The sequence below is a fragment of the Phycodurus eques genome, chromosome 22 (genome assembly GCF_024500275.1).
Source record: "Phycodurus eques isolate BA_2022a chromosome 22, UOR_Pequ_1.1, whole genome shotgun sequence".
NCBI classification, from domain to species: Eukaryota; Metazoa; Chordata; class Actinopteri; order Syngnathiformes; family Syngnathidae; genus Phycodurus; species Phycodurus eques.
This window is the reverse complement of record NC_084546.1, coordinates 624,890-643,877: the sequence shown is the minus strand read 5'-3', so window position 1 is coordinate 643,877 and position 18,988 is coordinate 624,890. Positions and strand designations below refer to the sequence as shown.

The 18,988-nt window shown below is 47.1% G+C and overlaps 1 protein-coding gene across 10 annotated transcripts in view; it reads left to right on the top strand.

Moving 5' to 3' along the window:
• celf2 (cugbp, Elav-like family member 2) overlaps nt 1-18,694 on the top strand; it is a 94,075-nt gene extending 75,381 nt beyond the window's left edge. For 4 of the 10 annotated variants that reach the window (XM_061668165.1, XM_061668167.1, XM_061668174.1 and 1 more), the window contains 8 exons: nt 2,576-2,737; nt 5,437-5,500; nt 7,126-7,260; nt 8,473-8,598; nt 11,183-11,392; nt 12,352-12,495; nt 12,968-13,140; nt 15,364-18,694. In XM_061668165.1, the coding sequence (XP_061524149.1) occupies nt 2,576-2,737; nt 5,437-5,500; nt 7,126-7,260; nt 8,473-8,598; nt 11,183-11,392; nt 12,352-12,495; nt 12,968-13,095 (969 nt within the window). In that variant the 3' untranslated portion in view covers nt 13,096-13,140; nt 15,364-18,694. Of the gene's footprint in view, nt 1-2,575; nt 2,738-5,436; nt 5,501-7,125; nt 7,261-8,469; nt 8,599-11,182; nt 11,393-12,351; nt 12,496-12,967; nt 13,141-15,363 lie in introns of all 10 variants that reach the window. The other 6 variants (XM_061668168.1, XM_061668166.1, XM_061668172.1 and 3 more) reach the window with 6 other exon arrangements.
• The last annotated feature ends 294 nt before the right edge of the window (nt 18,695-18,988 follow it).

Genomic DNA, 18,988 nt, shown 5'->3' with positions numbered 1-18,988 from the left:
CATGTTTGTATCCTGAAATCCAAATTGATGAATTGAGAAACGATCACAATTTAAATGTACAATTGAAAATAGCCTTTTTCCCCCCGATTTCCAGCTAAAAAAGTGTTTTCAGGTATGCGCTTAAACATGCACTAAAATAAACAACCATTTTCATCGATTTGACCTTTTTCCAACATTCTTTTATTATTTGATGTCCAAGCATTTGCCAGCAAAGTCTGTCAGGTCCAACGTGTTCAATTGAAATGTTTTCGTCCTGATGGAAAGAGGGTTGCTATGACCCGACGCTGCACACACGAACACGACACGCCACGCCACAGGCGTGTGCGCACTTCCTGCGGTAAACAAGCCACGCGGCCTTCGGCGCTTTGGTTTGCTTCGCTTCTGCAATTTAAAACTAATTACTTCTGGTCAATAGAGTTGGGTTATTGTCTTGGCTCTGTTTCAGCGTGCGCGTGTGTATTTTTGAGGGGGGTCGTAATCACATGACGGTCAAGTTATATTTTTTACCCCCCAACAATTTCTGAATAAAAAAGATAATGTATTTGTATTTCTTTATTCATAGTTTGCATTTTTTTTTTTTTTTTTTTAAAGAAAATCAATATTTAGAGTATTTTCAAGATTTTTAGTGATTTCTTTTTTTCTGAAAAGCATAAATGATGTCACGCGGCGAGCGTTTCAGGTGCGTGCGCGTTGACAGGCCTGTCACTGTCGCATCCCGCGTCTCATTACGCCGTGACATTCAGGCGGGCGCCGCCACGCGCCAGCCGGCGCCTGAATGTCACGTCCTAATGAAAGCGGATGGCAGCGAGACGGCCGATGGGTTCACGGGCGGAGGCGGCTCGGCACCCTCGCGCGCCCTTCGCCGAGCTTTCCGGGCTTCCCTCGCGCCTCGTCGTCGTCGTTCAGCCGGTCGGGTCCGAACGCGTTTGTTAACGTGACGTGATTTGCCGACCAATTTTTATGAGGCCTCCGCAAACCTAATTAGAAAAACATATCATATCATCTGGTTAATCTGCAACATCGGATTGGCTGAATTCAGTGTCAGTCAGGCAGCTCAGATCCCATGTGGGATTTTATGGAAAGCCAGTTTGACTTGGGAACCTGAAATTTGGTTGGCATGTCTGCGATGAGCGGAACTAGAAAAAAGCCTCAGGAAGCCAAGCCTGAAAATGCACTGGACAGCTGCCATTTTGGTTTGCGATCAGCATTTAAGGGGGTCGGAGGGCTCTTTGTGCCATGGAATAGATTCCGAAAATTCGGCCCGGCAGCGAGTTGGACTTTGCGCCGTGAATTTTGGTAGGCTCGTCTATCATGAGTAGAGCCTCCAAAAAGTCTCCAAAAGCCGCGCTTGATATTGCACGGGAAGCCCGTCCATGCGAACGCGATCAAAAGGCTTTCTTTTCCCAAATCTTTTGCGTTGACGTAAACACGCCAAAGCTCGCGCATCGTCAATCTGGCAAACATGAAAAGAAATGATTTACCAAACATTTTATGTCGGCACCCCTTTGTCCCGCACGTACCCTAACGCCCCTCCAAAAAAATAGTCAAAGCGGAACCTCTCTCTCACACACACACACAAACTTCCTGATGGTCGAAATCTCTCAATCTTCCTGTGGACCTGTTCCCTCTCGTTCTCGCTCTTTCCGCTTATCGTCGTCGTCCAATTGCTCCGCCTGGTGTGCGCTGCTGATGAAATAGTTGGAGGAGTCGGGAAATCTCTTTGTGGCCTCGGCGATCGCTGAGCCCTTGTGGCTTTGGAGTCGACGTGTCATTTTGTGTCCTGGTGTGTTTTTTTCCCGCACGGGATGCAGAGCAAAACTGAATACCAAAATCTCTCCTCAAATTTTGGGGGTCCGAGAAGATGTTTTTCCAAAAGTCCTCACCCTCACGCCATTTTAGAATCATTGCCAAGTACACCCCTAAATGCCATGTGAATTTCAAAGTTGCTTATTTTTGAGAAAGTCATCATTTTACACGAATAGATTCATATTTTGGAGAAAGCTAATGATAATGTTGTGAGAATAAAGTTTGATTTTTCCCAAGATGACATCGTGACATGATATTAAACTTTGAAAGTTTAACGTGGGATTTCTCGAAGTGACGCAGCTCAAACATGACACTTCGTATTCTTCAAAATACGCATGATTCGTGAATATAGAGGACGATATTCCTGTAATAGAGCTTTTGTTCAAAAAATGTCAAAAAAAAAAACAAAACAAATCAACTCCAAAAAAAAGCTCTATTCCTGCCACCGGTTGCTCTTGTACGTGACATCCAAGTGTGTTTCCCGATTGCGGGAAATAAAAAACAAAACAAAAAACAGCCGTCTATTGTATGCAATTTGTTTTGATCTGAAACCACATTCATTTATTGCAGATTCTTTTACGGCCCCCAAGCGACGGCTAGCGGGCCCCCGGTTTGCAAAACGCTATGCTACACGCGCACACGCACACAACGCCTACTTTTCTTGTATTTTCTACCTGCCGGCAAGCGCCACACAAATAATTTTGAGGCGTTTGTGTCCCGTCGTGTGCCTTCATTAGTCTTCTTTCATTTGGCCCCTCCCCCCTCGTAGGGCTGCTCGTCCCCCATCGTGGTGAAGTTTGCCGACACGCAGAAGGACAAAGAGCAGCGGCGTCTGCAGCAGCAGCTGGCCCAGCAAATGCAGCAGCTCAACAGCGCCACCACCTGGGGGAGCCTGACGGGCCTGGGCGGACTCACCCCGCAGTACTTGGCGGTAAGGATCAGGATTGGAAAACAAGTTGGAAACTTTCCGTGAAACGGGGAACGTAAATACAGCTCTGGAAGAGGGAAAAAAACAAAATGTTCCGTTTTTCTGATTTGCTTTTTAAATGTCAAATTCAAAGCGAAAATCGGCAGGTTGCACCCACTGAAAAAAAGATGATGACAAAACCCTTCTTTTTCTCCTAGACAAGGCTACGTCCTGACAAAATGAAGTTCCTCCTCTCAGTTCAACTTAGTTGCCTGTCACCAAAGCAATATTTTTATGACACGTGGCTACAAAAAAAAAAACAGCAACTGGGTGAGTCAGAAATGCGCAAATAGTTCAGTTTGCCAATGCTGAACGCAAATGTGCGACGGTTCGCTGTACAGTTCCGCCTTGAGATACGAGCGAGCAAACTTTTTTTTTTTTGTTTTGCTCGACTCCCCGTCTGAAATTCCTATCAGAATTTAGCGGCAGCCTTCTGAAAATGTCCGCCCGCTTCCCGTCGGCGTGAGGGCGAACCTCCGTCCCGCTATTCGTGGAGACGAGGAACTAAATTCAGCTTTTGTTTCAAAGTGGCTTCCAACAAAAGGGTGAGCAGTTGAAAGGTCTTCTCGTCTGTGTTACCATGACAACCCCACCGCAAAGCGCTCCCAAATTAGACATAAAGAGAAGGAGGAGGCGGAGGCGGAGAAAAAAGGCGCGAGATGAATGAGAGTCATTTGAGGAGCTTTCGGTGGGCCGTCGTTAACCTTTTGAATATTTCCGTCGGATGCGCTCGTCCGTCTTTTGGCCGCAATTAAACAATCGACTTGTTCCGGCCGTCCGACTTCGAGCGAAGCTCGCGCCGTACTTTGGAAGATGGCAGCTTGAGGTTCTTTCAAAAGCAATTTACGCCACTCTTGAGTTCCACCTCCCACCCCCAAAAATAAACAACACTGTCCACATGGAAACCGAACGTTTTCAAAGGCTGTCAAGTGCAAGACGGCTTCAAAAATCAAGTCCCGAGTACCAAAGACAGAAAGAAGTCCAATTTGGGGGAAATTCTTCTGAAGGGTTCGGTGATGTCGCCAGAAAGACCGAAAGTGAAACTTTGGTTTTTTTTTTTGAAATGACTGTCGAGATCGCAGGTGTCAAACTCAAGGCCCGGGGGCCAGATCCGGCCCACCACTTGATTTGATGTGGCCCGCGAAGGCAAATCATGTGTGTCAACTTCCGTGATTCTTGTTCCAATCTGCACCGAAATTTCAAATAGTCATATATCATAAATGATAATGTTGAGATACTGCAAGCATTTTTCTGTGACCAAACATGAACAAAAGTTGAAAAACCCATTACCCTTGAATTCTAGTTCAGAAATTTCGTGTGGAAATATGATGAGGCGATGAAAGACTTTTTTTGGTTTCACAGTCAGAACGCGGCCCTCTGAGGGAAACCGTAACGGCAATATGGCCCGCGACAAAAATGAGTTGGACACCCCTGGTCTAGATGTATCATCTTTTTAATGTGCATTATTTTTTTCAAAAAGTAAAATAAGTTCTTGTCTTGATCTGATGATTTTTTTTGGGGGGGGTGGGTTCTGGAAGTCAAAGAAGGTCTAAATATTGCTTTGTGGATATATTTTGTAGTTCTTGTCATGAGTGGAAAAGAGATTTGAATATGAAAAGTAACTCAAATAAAACACATTTTCTGAAATGTTTCAAATTTTCTGATGTATGAAGTAATATCAATATAATTTTACGTCTGGCTAAAAAGACCAAAACAGATGTTGAAATTGTTTTCTTCATGCTCTATTTAATATGAATATATATCATATTGATCAAATGTTTTAAAAATGGCTTTGGAGAGGTGCTTTTTGTGTGTGTGTGTATTTCTTTTTAAATGAGAAAGAAGAAGAAAGTCACAAGTGGAAAAGACACAATGAAGGTGGATGGAGGAAAAGGATGGAAATCATGAATATGAAAAATAATTTGACTAAAAACAAAGAAATGAGTTTTCCGAAAGTTTTAAGTGATGTAAAAATCATTGCATGGAAGGATAAAGGACCAAAAAATAGACAAAAGATGCTGCAGATTTTTTAATAACCAATTTAACATCAATATTTATCATATTGATAGGAATATTTTCAAATTGACTAAGAAGGTATTTGGATTTCCCATATATATATATATATATATATATATGTTGTTTGTTTTTTTTTTCAATCACAAGTCACTAGTGGAAAAGAAACAGCAATCGAGGAAATGTTGAAAAATGTGGAGCAAAATTGCCACCTTGGTGAGACATTTTTTGTTGTTGTTTTTGGTTTCGTAGGCTGGCAATAAATATGTCAATTTGAAGAAAAAGATTTGTCCGAATCGTTCGCTGTCACGTTCGTTTGCTGGTGAGCGCAACGAACGCTTGTTGAAACGACAAATAACCAGAAATCAAATTGGGCTGCGGCATCGAGATGTTCATTTTCGATGAAGGCGGACTTTTTGTTTCGCCGCCTTTTGTTTTGGAATCTAATTAGTCGGCGGATGACGAGAGCTTTGTCGCTCGACTTGTCGGAGGAGCGACAATGCGCCGCCGTCGGGCCGCCTCGCTCGGCTTTTGAGGCTCGCGTCACGCTCCTTTTCTCCGTGCCCGGCCGGCCGAGAATGTTCCCGTAACAACTGTTCCGACGATATCCGGCAGTTTTCTAATCTTCCTTTTCTCGTCTTTGCGCGCAGTTGCTGCAACAGGCCACCTCCTCCGGCAACCTGGGCGCCTTCAGCGGGATCCAGCAGATGGCGGGTGAGGCCGCCGATCGTCTCCCGTCCGCGGCGGCGCCGCCTTTGTAGCTAGCGCCTCCCTGTTGTCTTTTTGTCAGCAAAGAGCATAGCAGATGAAGTCGCGGCGTGGAGCGAGGCAAAAGCCGCGCGCATCTTTCGCCCCCGATGAGTTTGAACGCCTCGCGAAGTTCCGTGTCGATCTCGTCATGAGGCGAGCCGGCGGGCGACGGAGGCAGCGAGGAGGGAAGACGCGCTTGCGTGCAATCGACTCTCTTTGGCTTTTGAAACGGAAGCTTTTCGGGGTGCCGCGTGTCGCCGGTTGGACAGAGAAGGGCCGCTCGGGAAGGGGGAAGATGTCCGGGCGAGCTCGAAACCCGTGAAGCCGGGTTTTGCTCGGCCGCTCTCAAATTTGCGAGCAATCAGACCGAATCTGCAGGAGGCGTCGGCCCCTCTGCCGCGAAATAGCGGACGTGCTCATCTCTTTTCAGGCGTGGCTTCTTCAGACTTTTTGGCGGGTCTCCTCACGATCGACATCGCTACCGAATCTCACGCATTTTTCAAATGCTGCTCGGGCGCAGAAATCCCTGGAAAAGGCGCGTCGCACAATTTACTGGAACGTGCAGTTTGAACACCCAAGGCAATATTTGGAGGGAGGGAGCCCGCGTGCCGCACACTGTGAGATCCATTTTCTTTTCTTCTCAAAGGTGTTTTGGTGTGCAAAGATGTCACGGCGCCAGACTTTTGCATCTCTTTTTTTTTTTTCTTCTTTTTTCCAAAGGGGAGAAAAAGCCTTTCTGGCCGGCCAAAAAGGCCAGCCATCTGCGCTCGGGTTCGGCGGGCGGCGTCCGCTCTTAAAAAACCGCTCGGTTCGAGGCCTGGCGCTCACACCTCCACGACCGGTTGACCTCGTAAAAAAACCCAACTTGTCTTCGCCGCTCTATCCTTCTCTACCCGCGCTTGTTATCTGCCACTTCCTTTGTCTTGGAAAAGTGCCTCGAACCGGCGCGGTAGCTTTTGACACGTCGGGAATGGGAAGGAAGCGAGAAAAGCGGAAAAGCGGGCAACAAGAGGAAGAGGAAGGAAACTCGCAAGAGGAAGTCACGGGAGGTCGGAAACAAACTGCAGGAGGGCGCACGTGCGGGCTGCGCGTGGTTGCAAAGAGGGCCGATTTCTTTGCCCAAGGTCCCTTCTCCCATAAATCTCGGAAGACGTGTCTTCGTCCCGGGAGTCTTTGACAAGCGATCGTTGTCTTCGTGGTGACGTCAAAGAGCGTACAAGTGCACGGGCAATTCAGTGCGCTAGTATAGTATACGGACGAAATGCTCAAAGGGCTTTTGTCACGGTGATACGGGTCCCCGCGAAGGCCGCGACCGGAACGCCAATGATACGTGGGTCGGGATTCGGGATTCCACCGTCCCGGTCGGCGCGGGGGTCCCGCCGTCCGTCTGGACTTTTGCACCGCATCGCGGACGTCGGCGTGCCGTCTTGTTTTGCGTGCGAGCGCGCGTTCCCACGGAACGGTATATCGACGGCGCCGTGTCTACGCCCCGCCGCCGAGCTCGCCAGTTGCGAGGGCCACAGCGGCGGCGGAGCGGACGCCGCCCGGGAAGACTTGACTGAAGACTCTGTGGCTCCCCCTCTCCGCAGGTATGAGCGCGCTGCAGTTGCAGAACTTGGCCGCTCTGGCGGCGGCGGCGGCGGCGGCCCAAAACTCCGCCAGCCCGTCCACCGCCAACGCCCTGTCGTCCGGCGCCGCCTCCCTGGGAGCGCTGGCCAGCCCAGGTAACGCCGCGGCCCACGGGCTGTATCCGGGGCGACCGGGGCTCCTCGCCATCATTCGCCGACATCGCCACCGAATTCCACCGATCACCCATCCGCCATTTGTGTGACACGCCTTGTACGCGCGCGCGCGTGCGTGCGTACTTGTTTTTTTGCTGCTATTTCTCGGTGGCGCTAGCTTCTTTTTTGTTGGGTTCAACAGCGCCACCTTCAGCTCAGCCCCTTCAAAAAATAAAGACTTGACTTGCCGCCTCGTTGGCGCGATGACCGCTGCGGTGACAGACAAAAAACGAAATCAAAAAGTCGAAGGACAAACAGATTTTTATCTTTATGAATTCATGTAAAAAAAAAAAATGTATCATTTTAACGAGAAATTGTGTTCACAAAGCATGATAACGAATTTTTGGGAAGGTGAATTTCGATTCCAAAAGGTTGTCGTCATGATTTTAGGGGATCAAAACGTGAGCGTGAATTTAGATTCAACAAAAAACGAGTCCAGGCAACGAAATGTGTTGGTGTATTTTCACAACCAAAAATAGCCCACAAAATTCGTATGAAAGAATTTCGTTTCCAAACACTCAACATTTCGATCATGAGTTTCGATGGAAAAAACGTGGTTGTTTTAAATTTAGATCTTAAAAATGTGTTTGTGATTTTAGATGACAAATTTCAAATTTGTTGAAAAAAAGTGTGAATTTTGATTTTAAAAAGTACTTTTCAGTGTGAATTTAGGTAACAAAAATGTGACGACAGGTTTTGAATTGAAAAAACAATGTGATCTCATTCAATAAATAACAAAACACGACTGTAAATGTAGATGACAAAGACTTTTCTTTGTGAATTATGTCACGTAGCTCAAAAGTCGTGATCCTGAATTTCGGGAAGAAAAAGGGACTTTCGATCAAAACGTCGGATGGTGTCGTTGCATTTTGTGGACGCACAAGCGTCTTTTTCGGCGCGGACTCCAAATATGGAGCGCTCCTCCTCCTCCTCATTCTTCTCCTCCTCCTCCTCCTCCTCCTCGTTGTTGTTGTCCTGAGGGTAAGGCTCCGCCTCCCTCGCGACCCCGCCCTCACCGCACGGAGGCCGTTTTGTATTTGCGGTGGTTTCGCCGGGTCGGCTTTTAGCTTCCGGCGTTTCGCGCGGCCGCCGTTGTCGCTCGGGAACCTTCCTGACCGCGGCCGCCGTTGTCGCTCTCCTCTTTGTCCCCAGCAGCGGGCGCCCCCGCCGGCGCCAACGCGGGCGCCGTGAGCTCGCTGACGTCGCTGGGCACCCTGCAGGGCCTGGCGGGCGCCACCGTGGGCCTCAACAACATTAATGCACTAGCAGGTAGCGTCCACAGTGAGTATTCATCCTGCCATCTGCCACATCGCCATGGAAACATTGTCAAGCCTTCGCGCCGCTGCCTACTAGTGCGCTCCGTCGACTCTACAAGTACCAGTACGCTCTTTGTCCTCACGAGTAAGACGGCGCCCGACTCGATCGATCTTTTTTCCACAACTGTCGGACATTTCTGCACACTTGCAGAAAGATGAGGATGCACGAGAATAATGACGAGGGTGTACTAGTAGAATGACTGTCTTGGTAGTGACTTTTTTCCCCACTGCTTCCTTCCTTCGACTACTTTGACATTTCTGCGCACTAGTAGAATAGCTAGAGTGCACTAGTAGAACAACTCCATGTTCCTGGTAAGGCGAAACTAAGCACTGGTTGACCTGTGCACTACTCGGACTACTAATGAAGTGTCGTCTAGTAGAATTTCTTAATGTCACTATTAGCACACATTTGTCAACTTGTGCATACTCACTAGTAACATGGAACCATTTTACTAGTACACAGCCTTGACTTACCAGTGAACACAAAGAGTGTACTAGTGGATGGACTGTGCACTAGTAGGCTCTGGACTAAAGGCTCAAACGGCTTCCCGTGCACCGCCTGTAGCCCCTCCCCGATCACGTGCCGACCTCTCGTTGGCCGCGTTTTGCTTCCCGTTTGCACTTTGACAGACTTACTCCAAAAGGAAATTCATTCTTCCCCCCCCCCCCCCCCCCCCCCTCAAAATAGAACATCGACACAGAACATCCCATAATGACAAACGTTGTTTTGTTGTTGTTGTTTTTTGTATTGAAAATAAATATCGTGCGTGGCAATTCCAGCCATGAAATTTGAAATTCGAAATGTGGTCACTTTGGCTCGTTCCTCTCAAACCAACCTCGGCCAGCGAGCCACTTGCTGCTTCACCCGCTCGTCACGTGAACAGTCAAAAAGTATTCAAGGGATCCAAAGTGGACCAAATGACTTTTTGCTCCAAATTGTACGACGTCACGCCTCGGAAAAGGCTTTTGGGGAAACTGAACTCACATTTGTTGACATACGTGAAAGACTTTTGTAATATGCGCACGGATCTTCGGGCGCATTCCTCGAAAAAGTCAAGGAAACGAAGCCCAAAAAAGGAACCCCGGCCAATGAGCCACACGCTGCTTCACCCACTCCCGGTCGCATCAACGAATGTGAACGGCTGCAAGTAAGCACACTTGTTGTTCTTGTTTTCCCGTGGGCTGATGTACATCTGCGCAGATGCCCCCCGCCCTCCCCAAACGACCCCCGCCCCCAGCGAGCGCTTTCTGGAGTCTTCGTCAGATCTCGTGACAGTCGAGCTTCCGCCACATTATTCTCCGCTGACCTTTAGCGCCTCCACCGTGGTAATCCCCCCCGACTCCAACCGGGCGGGGGCTTCAGCGTGCCCCCTCCCTCACCCTCATTGAAACACATCTGAGCCTTAATTGAATTGCAAAGGTCAGCGGTGCAATTACGCCAGAATAAATGAGCGACCTATAATCCGGAGTGCCGCAGTGATCGTTTATTTGCTCGTGTCTGACGGCGAGACGGCGTGCCGCTCCCGTGGCCCCCTCGACCTCCCTCGACCCCTCGGCCCCCCGTCCGCACCAGGCGGTGAAATCGAGCCGTCACACGATGCTAATGAGTGCCGACGTCGCGTCGGCTCGCTTTCGGAGACCCCCCCCGCTGGTCGTCGCGTGCCGTGTGACCTCAAACCCCCGCGATGCCCGCCCCAGGCCGGCAAATAACAGCGAGCGCTCGACGGAGGAGGACGCCGTTAAGTTTGAATGCCGAGCAACACAACATTTAACAATTATTGAATGAGATGTGGACGACCGGTGAGCACGTCCGCCTCACGCTTGTGAGGTTGCGGGTTCAAATCCCGGCCCCGCCCGTGTGAAGTTAGTTTTTCCTCCCACATCCTAAGAACATGCGTGATAGGTTCGTTCAAAGCTCTTGGTTGGGAATGTTTTTGGTTTTGTTTCTATGTGCCCTGCGATCGGCTGGCGACCGCTTCGCCTGCCCGAAGGGAGCAGGGATAGTTCCCATCGTTCCCGTTCCGCTTCTTGGGAGCTTTTTGCCGCTCCTCAACGATTCCCACCTTGAAATTGAACTTCCTTCCACATTTCTTGCCCGATTCCAAATCATAAGCCGATTGGCGATTGAGGCCAAATTCGCACAGTTGTTCAACTGTTCAACGGAGGAGCTCTTTTCGACATCGTCCTCCTTCAACTTCCAAATATTGATTCTCACTTTTCATCCCAAAAATCCCCAATTAAGAGCGATTCGATGTTGAAGAAATAATCATGGAATTTGTAGAGCTGCCACCTCCCCAAATTTTGGCAATAAAACCCCTGAAAATGGGAGCGTTATTTGCCATTTTGACCTCATTTCTCACCCAACATTCCAACAATTGGCCAATTCCGCAACATTTGCTTCTTGTTATGATTGCGGCGTGTTTGCGTGCGCTCATCGTCATCTCACGCTTTGTGTTTGAAGATTTTTTTTTTGCAAAAGCGCGAATGAGTAAGTGCACTCTTCTCTCTTTATCGTTGGGTTTGATGTAAAGTTGCTCAAATGCTCTCAGGTATGGCGGCGCTCAACAGCGGCCTGGGCGGCGCCGGGCTGGCCAACGGCGCGGCGGCGGCCGCGGCGGCGGCCGCGGCGGCGGCGGGCACCGTGGACGCGCTGACGCAGGCCTACTCAGGGATCCAGCAGTACGCCGCCGCCGCGCTGCCCACGCTCTACGGCCAGTCGCTGCTCCAGCAGCAGGGCGCCGCCGGAAGCCAGAAAGAAGGTACGCCGACCCCCGACCCCCGACCCACACACCGCACTCCGCTCGTGCACTTTGATTACACTCTTTATCAATGAATATACGCTCTTAGCATAACTATCGTAGTCGTCGTAGTACAATGGACCTCCGTTTATCAAAAAATATGTATTATTTTTGGATGAAATCCATATCGAATTCAATTAAAATGGGCATTGTTACAGAGTTCAATTGTAGCGGAAGATGAAACTGCAATACGTAGATGAGAGAAAATGCTGAATATTAATACTGCACTTCGTGTAGGATAAATAGTCCAATGCAGAAATGAAAAAATATATTTTTCCATTTGTCTCAATACTATTTAAAAATATTTGTATCAAAAGGATTTCACATTAAAATAGTCAAAATAAATCAAATACTAAGAGTGGTAATCATAATGTGCTGAGTTAGGCGCAATGCATGACAACTTGAATTCTCATTTGAATAGGTTATCATAACTAGCGTAGTTCAATAACACACAGGTAAATACAGTTGCCATATGACAGTTTCAATCAATAAATACGATGAATTTGATTCATTGACAACTTGTCACAGGAGACAATCTCAACTAATAATATTAACAAATGAAATACTTGTATCCTGCTGAATTTTCAAACTCATCAAAAGTAAATGAAGATATATTTTGACTCAAGGAACTAATTAACTACTCCGATGAATCAATCATCAATATTACGAAATTAAGAATATTGCAAGTCAAGGGGAAAAAAAAAACCAATCATGCTAACCCAAGAAATTTGGAATCTTCAAAATAAATTGAAAGATCATCAAGTCAAATGCGCATTTTCCAAACGAAGTCGTACAAATGTGCTGTGAGCAACCGATGTAGTAACGGCTAACGTGATTCAAAACGACTCCAATGAGCCCCAAAAGACGAATGAATCCCGAACGTGCGTGTGTTGCCGTGACGCCCGCTGTGCCCGCCTCAGGTCCCGAGGGCGCCAACCTGTTCATCTACCACCTGCCGCAGGAGTTCGGCGACCAGGACATCCTGCAGATGTTCATGCCTTTCGGGAACGTGGTCTCGGCCAAAGTCTTCATCGACAAGCAGACCAACCTCAGCAAGTGTTTCGGTGAGCAAACGCCGCCCGACGTTCTCCGTGTCGCTTGGCCTGACCAAATTCCGCTGGCTTCGTGCTAACTCGCCACGCAAAACGTCATCGACGGGCAAACGTTAGCTTCTACTTTTCGCGGCTGACGTTTGAACACAAACGGTGGAGCAACACGCCGATAACAGAGCTCGCGGGCAGATACAGCGGACCCGCAAAATGGATGGCTGCGTGCGTGCTTTCTCCTGCCCCCGGGTGGCCGCGGCGCGCACACCCGGCGGTAGCACAGTCTCCAGTGAATTCGAGCCAAAAATCGTTTCATTCTAGATATTTTCGGAAATGTTTTTATCAAGTCCGATCTCATGGAGTTGTATTTTTCATCATGAGAAAACCTTTGTGAGGGGGGTTTTTGGGGCTGCCGGAACCCAACGTGGATGTCGCGTGGGGGATTTTGCAACCCCGCCCGGTCAAAAGCGTAGCTCGTTGTTTGTTTCAGGCTTCGTGAGCTACGACAATCCGGTGTCGGCGCAGGCGGCCATCCAGGCCATGAACGGCTTCCAGATCGGCATGAAGCGTCTGAAGGTGCAGCTCAAGCGCTCCAAGAACGACAGCAAACCCTACTGATGCTAGCCTACACATGCTAACAACAGCCCCGTTAGCACTGCTAGGGTAAGTGCCCGCCCCCCGACGAAGACCAAACCAGTGGGAGGGAGGCGGAGAAACCCAAGCCCACCCTGAGGGAGAAACACGTGCCTTTTTTTTTTGGGCCATGTGACGTGCTTTTATTTATTTTGGGACACGTGAACGTTTGTGGAGCCGACGTTATTTTGTGCCATTTTCTTCTTACGATATCTCATTGTTTTTTTTATTTCTAAAAAACACTTTTCGGACTGGAGGAGCAAAGACAAAAGAATCCAAATGATTTTAACGGGAAATTTGCCAGGCTGCCACATGCTCACATTTATTCTTCAGTGAATTTGTTTTTGTTTTTGTTTTTGTTTTTGTTTTTGTTTTTGTTTTTGTTTTTGTTTTTGTTTTTGTTGTTTTGTTTTTTTTAAGTAGCACACGTTGAATATCGCAATGTGAGGCTCAAAAACGACATTTTCTTCTGAACGTGCTTGTGTGGAGTTTACAACAAAACAGAGGTTTCAAAAAGCAGCCCTATTTTTCTACCACATTTTTACTGCCTCAAATGAAGATGAATGAGGAAAAAAGACCTTTCTTCATCTCCTCGTTATCGGACGAAAGTGTGATTGGTTGTCGAGCGACGTTTCGTGTCATTTTCTCGTTTGTTTGTCTCGTTTCCGTCCGCTGTGTTTGCATCTGTCGGGAATCTGAAGGATAAGCGAGTGTACGATGTTTGTGTGGATTCCGATGGACCCGCCCCCCGGTCCCCACGTCGGACGTTTGGTCAGTTGCGTTCCAAATGCAAATTTCTCGGCGGTGGATGCGACTTATTTTCTGATTTGGTCATTTCCAACTTGAGCTTTTTGAAGATATTCCAAAATCTACGCTTGCCATCAAACTCTACCGTGGCGACTTTTGGCTCTTTGAAAATGTCGCTCGGTTGCGCACGGCGTGTTTACGGGATTTGCCCACCGAGCGGCAATTTCGAAAACGGTTTCAGAGGATTCTCTCTTCTTCCGTATGAAAGTAGAAGTCAATATTCTTCCTCACGTTGTGGTTATGTTCGATCGTTGTGGTTAGGTTCTTAATATGCTGATAAAAAAAAATCCCGGTTAGCGATGGAATATGCGTGTGCTAACGTTTGAACGTTTCCAGTTTTCATGTCCGACGACGTCTTCTGCGCGTATTTGGGCCCGACCCGTCGATCGACCGATTAATCGGCCGACGTTAGCCTTTTTCAAGTTGGCAAAATTATTCACACAACATAGGACAAAAATCAACTGAAACTTAACATTGAAAAGAAACATTATTTGAGTTTGTTTTTCTCTCGATCGTGAAGTTGAGCAAATAGGAAAGGAAAAAATATTGTCACACGTTCTGCCAGTAAATTTTTATTATTGTGAGTTACGGGCTCAAAAACAAGTGATTTTATGCATTGTGGAGTTCTGGCTAGAGCGTCTGCCTCACAGTTCTCAAATCCCATGTTCTCCCCGCGCCTGCGTGGCTTTTCTCCGGGCGCTCCGGTTTCCTCCCACATCCCCAAAAAAACATGCACGCGAGCTTCATTGACGACTCTAAATTGCCCGTCGGCGTGAATGTGAGTGCGACCGGTTGTTTGTTTGGATGTGCCCTGCGATTGGCTGGCAAGCAGTTGAGGGCGTACCCCGCCTCCTGCCCGACGACAGCTGAGATGGGCTCCGGCACGCCCGCGACCCGCGTGAGGAGAAGCGCGACAGAAAATGGAAATGGAGTTTTGAAATGCATCGGCCGTGGCCTCATCGTGCAATTTGGTTTTCGTTCCGGACTCGACACGTGAAGTTTTCGCCCTGACGTCATCGGTCATCGATTTCACGTTATTTGCTCGTTTGCGAAAGTCCAGCGGAACACGTGAAAGATGAGAGTTTGATTTCAACAAGCCGAGATTCTCTCTGCTATCGATGGGCGGGATTTACATTTCAATTGAACAAGTCGAAAAGTTGAGCGTTCGCCCATTTGTAAACAATGTCATTTTTCAGATTGTTTTTCCAACCTGTGCGTTTTGCGAACAAACTGAAATTTGAAAGGTTAAAAAATAGACAAGCAACCTTCTTTATACGAATGACAAGAAGTGTCGTTCGTTAAAAACATCATCGACGATCGGAAACCAAAACGATCTGTTTTGGTCCCGAAACGTTTGTGAAATCCAACAAGGGCCGAGCGGGAAGTGTCGTCGTGGTGGTGGTGTGTGTAACTCTGCTCTTTTTGTCTTCTCTTTCCCTCCTTTAGAACTTCATCTGTCGCCATGCCTCGCTAGCGTGTCTCGCTGGCACCCACCCCCCCCATCCCCCCCCCCCCAAAAAAACCCACAAAAACGTAAAAATTCACCACGCCCACTGTCCAAAAAACAAAAAGAGTCTGAAGGTTTTATCTGAGCCGAGCCCCCCTATGCTGACGCCTACTGAACTTCTTCTTGGGATATCCACCTTTTGATTGTTTTCTTTGTTGTTTTTTTGCATGTGACCTCAACTGGAGGTCTGGATGAGGTCAGAACCACAAATCACCGTGAAAACGGACACAAAAGCTGCATTCACTCATCCCAAAAACATTTTCTTTCTTTTTGGTGCCTTTGGAAGCGTTTGTGTTTGTCTTTTTTTCTGTCGTCCGCCGCTTCTTCTTTTGCGTGACGTTTGAGAAAACATCTCGGCGAGTGAAGGGTGGCGCCCCCGTGTGGCCCGGCTTGAGACTACGTCCTTCCTCCCTTCCTCCCTTTGCTTCCTTCCTTCCTTCCTTCCTTCCTTCCGCACACTTTGGACTCGGAAGCTGTTGCGCATCGAGACGTTTTTACATTTTTCAGGCCGTGTAAAGTTTTTTGATAAGGAGTTTCTCATTAAAGTCTATATATAGAACCACTTTTTCTAGAGTAGTTTCGAGGGGAACGACGACAACAACAAGGGAACGTAAAAAGACATTTGGGGTGCGGGGAGAAATGCTACCTACTTGTGTGACCTTGTGCTGAACTGACTCCCAGCCAGACAGACAATCCGTGGTTTCAATGCACATGATGAGATGACCTATATTTTCTACTCTTTCCATGTATAGACGTACAACACCAAGAAAAGGACAACAACAACAACAAAGAAACAAATGAAATGTCAGCGCTTCTCGTGAGTTTAGTCCATCATCACAAGTCCAAGACGCGCTTAATTGTCTCATGTTTTCTTTTTTGGGGGTTTGTTTTGAAAGAAAAAAAGGAGTTTACTTGAATCGATGAAGCCTTCCTTCCACATTTGTGTTGTTATTTGTTTTTTTTCTGGAGGATTTGCTTCACTTGGTGTCGTTTAATTAGCTCGAGAAAAATGAGTCAAAGCTATATAAATCGAAATAAATCTATAAATCTATATATCTATCATGTCAGCTTGTGGAGCATCAATGTCATGATTTGATTTGTCTATGTGGTTGGGAAAGAAAGTCCAAATATTTAGACGTGCGTTTTGTGTTTTTTGTCCTATAACCGAGATTTTAAAAAAGAAAAGTGAAGTTTAGTGCCAAATTGGGAAGGAGCCGCTTCCCGCCGCCGCCGCCGCCGCCGCCGCCGTCGTCGTCGTCGTCGTTGTCGTCTTCTCTTGATGATTTGATAACGTGTATTTTCTTCTCAGTGTTTTCGTATTTAAAAAGAAGTTTTCGATTTCAAAAGAAAAAAGACTAAAGACTTTGTTAACTTGTGGTCTTGTTGCCTGAGAAAAACGTCATGTTTGCTTTTTAGTTGGATGGGTTTTTTTTTTTTTTATCTTTGTAAAAATGTACAAAAAAAGAAGTGCCCATGTGTCATATATATATAAATATAAATCTATATATATCTATAGACATGTGCGCACGCACGCACACACTTGTGCAAGACCTCACTTTGTTGTTGTTGTTATGATTGATATTATTATTATTGTTATTGTTGTTGTTGTTGTTGTGCGTGAGAGCCCCTCGAGTGTGAACGCCTCCACCGGGACCACACGCACACACTCTGACTAACACAAACACACAATCGCAAGCCTTAACACACATACACACACGTGCACACACGGGTGCGGGTCGGAGCTCAGGTGCGTTCGTTTCGATGCAAAGCACAGCGCAGGCGGGCGGTGTCGGTCGACAACCCCCCCTCTCCCCCCCCCCGACCTCTGACCCCAAAACTTCCCTTCGCGCCTATTTGGGGGAGTCTGCAAAAACTAAAAAACAATGGCAGCACTCTTTTCTACACAACAAACTCACCACTCGCCTTAAGCAGGGACGATCACGACTTAACGGCCAGCTCCGTCGACGACAAAAAAAAGCTTTTTGTTTTTGTGTCCGACTCGGTTGAAGCAACCCTTTCGCACGCACTGAATCCGCTTTTGTTCTCTAGTTCTCGGTCCAAGTTGTGCATCAGTCAGGTATCGAAAAGCAGGAGCTGTGTGATGCGCAACTTTGACATCCAAACGCGTTTTCAATTTTTGTTCACGAAAGTGTCTGATTCTCAACTTGGACTCGTGTTTATAGAATCCAACAAGTTTTGAATTGGTTTCTGGAGTGACCGACGCACAGCATCATTTGTAAACTTTGTATTTGACTATTTTTTGGAAGCAGGCGTGCGATTGGCTGACAAACAGGAAGTAAAGCGAGGCGTTCACTTGATGCGTCCAAGCACAAACGCGGTCCCTGTGTGGGCGGCGGCTCCATTTGCCGGGGGGCTCTCATGCTGCTCGTAATTTTGGATCTCGTCAGTTTTCTCTGTTGGCCTTCCTTAATTCATGACGTCATTAATGAAGTGCTATTTGTGGGAAGAAAACAAAATCTGAGCTTGTGATTTCTTTGCATTTTGACTTGTGTTGAGTGTTTTAGAACAAAAAATGTTTGTGTGTTTTTTGCCAAATGACACTTGTTCACATGATGTTCTTTTTTTGAGTCCTCTCCAAAACTAAAAGAGTTTTAAAAAAACAAAAAACAAAAAAAACAAAAAAATGGTTTTCTTCTTGGGTGTTTTTTTTTTGTTTTTGTTTTTTTGTTTTTTTTTGTTTTGTTAAAGAGAAGTTTGCGTGATGTTTGTCTGTTTGACGAAGCCGGTGGGGGAAAAAACAACAACATGACGACGACCATGATGATGATGATGCAGGCTTTCTATTTCTACAACTGATTGTACTTACGCATCATTTTGTACCAGTGATTCTTTTTATACTGGACATTAAAGGATACAACCCAAAAAAAGAGAGAAAAACAAGCGCTGTCTGTGTGGCCCGATCTGGTCAACATTTGATTTTTGAGTTACTTTTGCTTTTTTTTTTCTCTCTCTCTCTCTCTTCTCTCCTCTCTAAGGGTCGTGACCTTTCATGGTGTGGTCATGGCCGCCATATTAAGAGCTCGTTGGGTCTCCAAACTATTTATTGACCTTGAGTGGATCCTTATTGTTGTGCGTGTGTATTAGTTTTCTGAAGACTCCGACTAATGGGAGTACGTTTTCTTTTTCTGTCTGCTTTTTCTTCTTCTTCTCTGTGAACTGAGTGTGCCACCATTCTTTTTGGAAAGGTTTGTTCTGGTGTGATGCCGTTTTTTTGCTTCTGTCTCCTATATTAAACCATTTTTGCAACTCGTGGTGCCGCCTTCTTTTGGCCTGCCTCCTTCCTTCCCTCCGCGTCGGCCAAACGTTTGTCGGCTGGACGCGTTGGGAAATTGGTCCCGTTTGACTTTCTCTTTGTTTTTGTGACGTTTGCGCTACATTTACTCATTGTTTTATTGTTTTTTTTATTGGTAATATTTTGAGCGTCTGCCTCGCAGTTGTGATGTTGCGGGCTTCGATCCCCGGCCCCGCCTGTGTGGAGTTTGCATGTTCTCCCCGTGCCTGCGTGGCTTTTCTCCGGGCACTCCGGATTCCTCCCGCATCCCA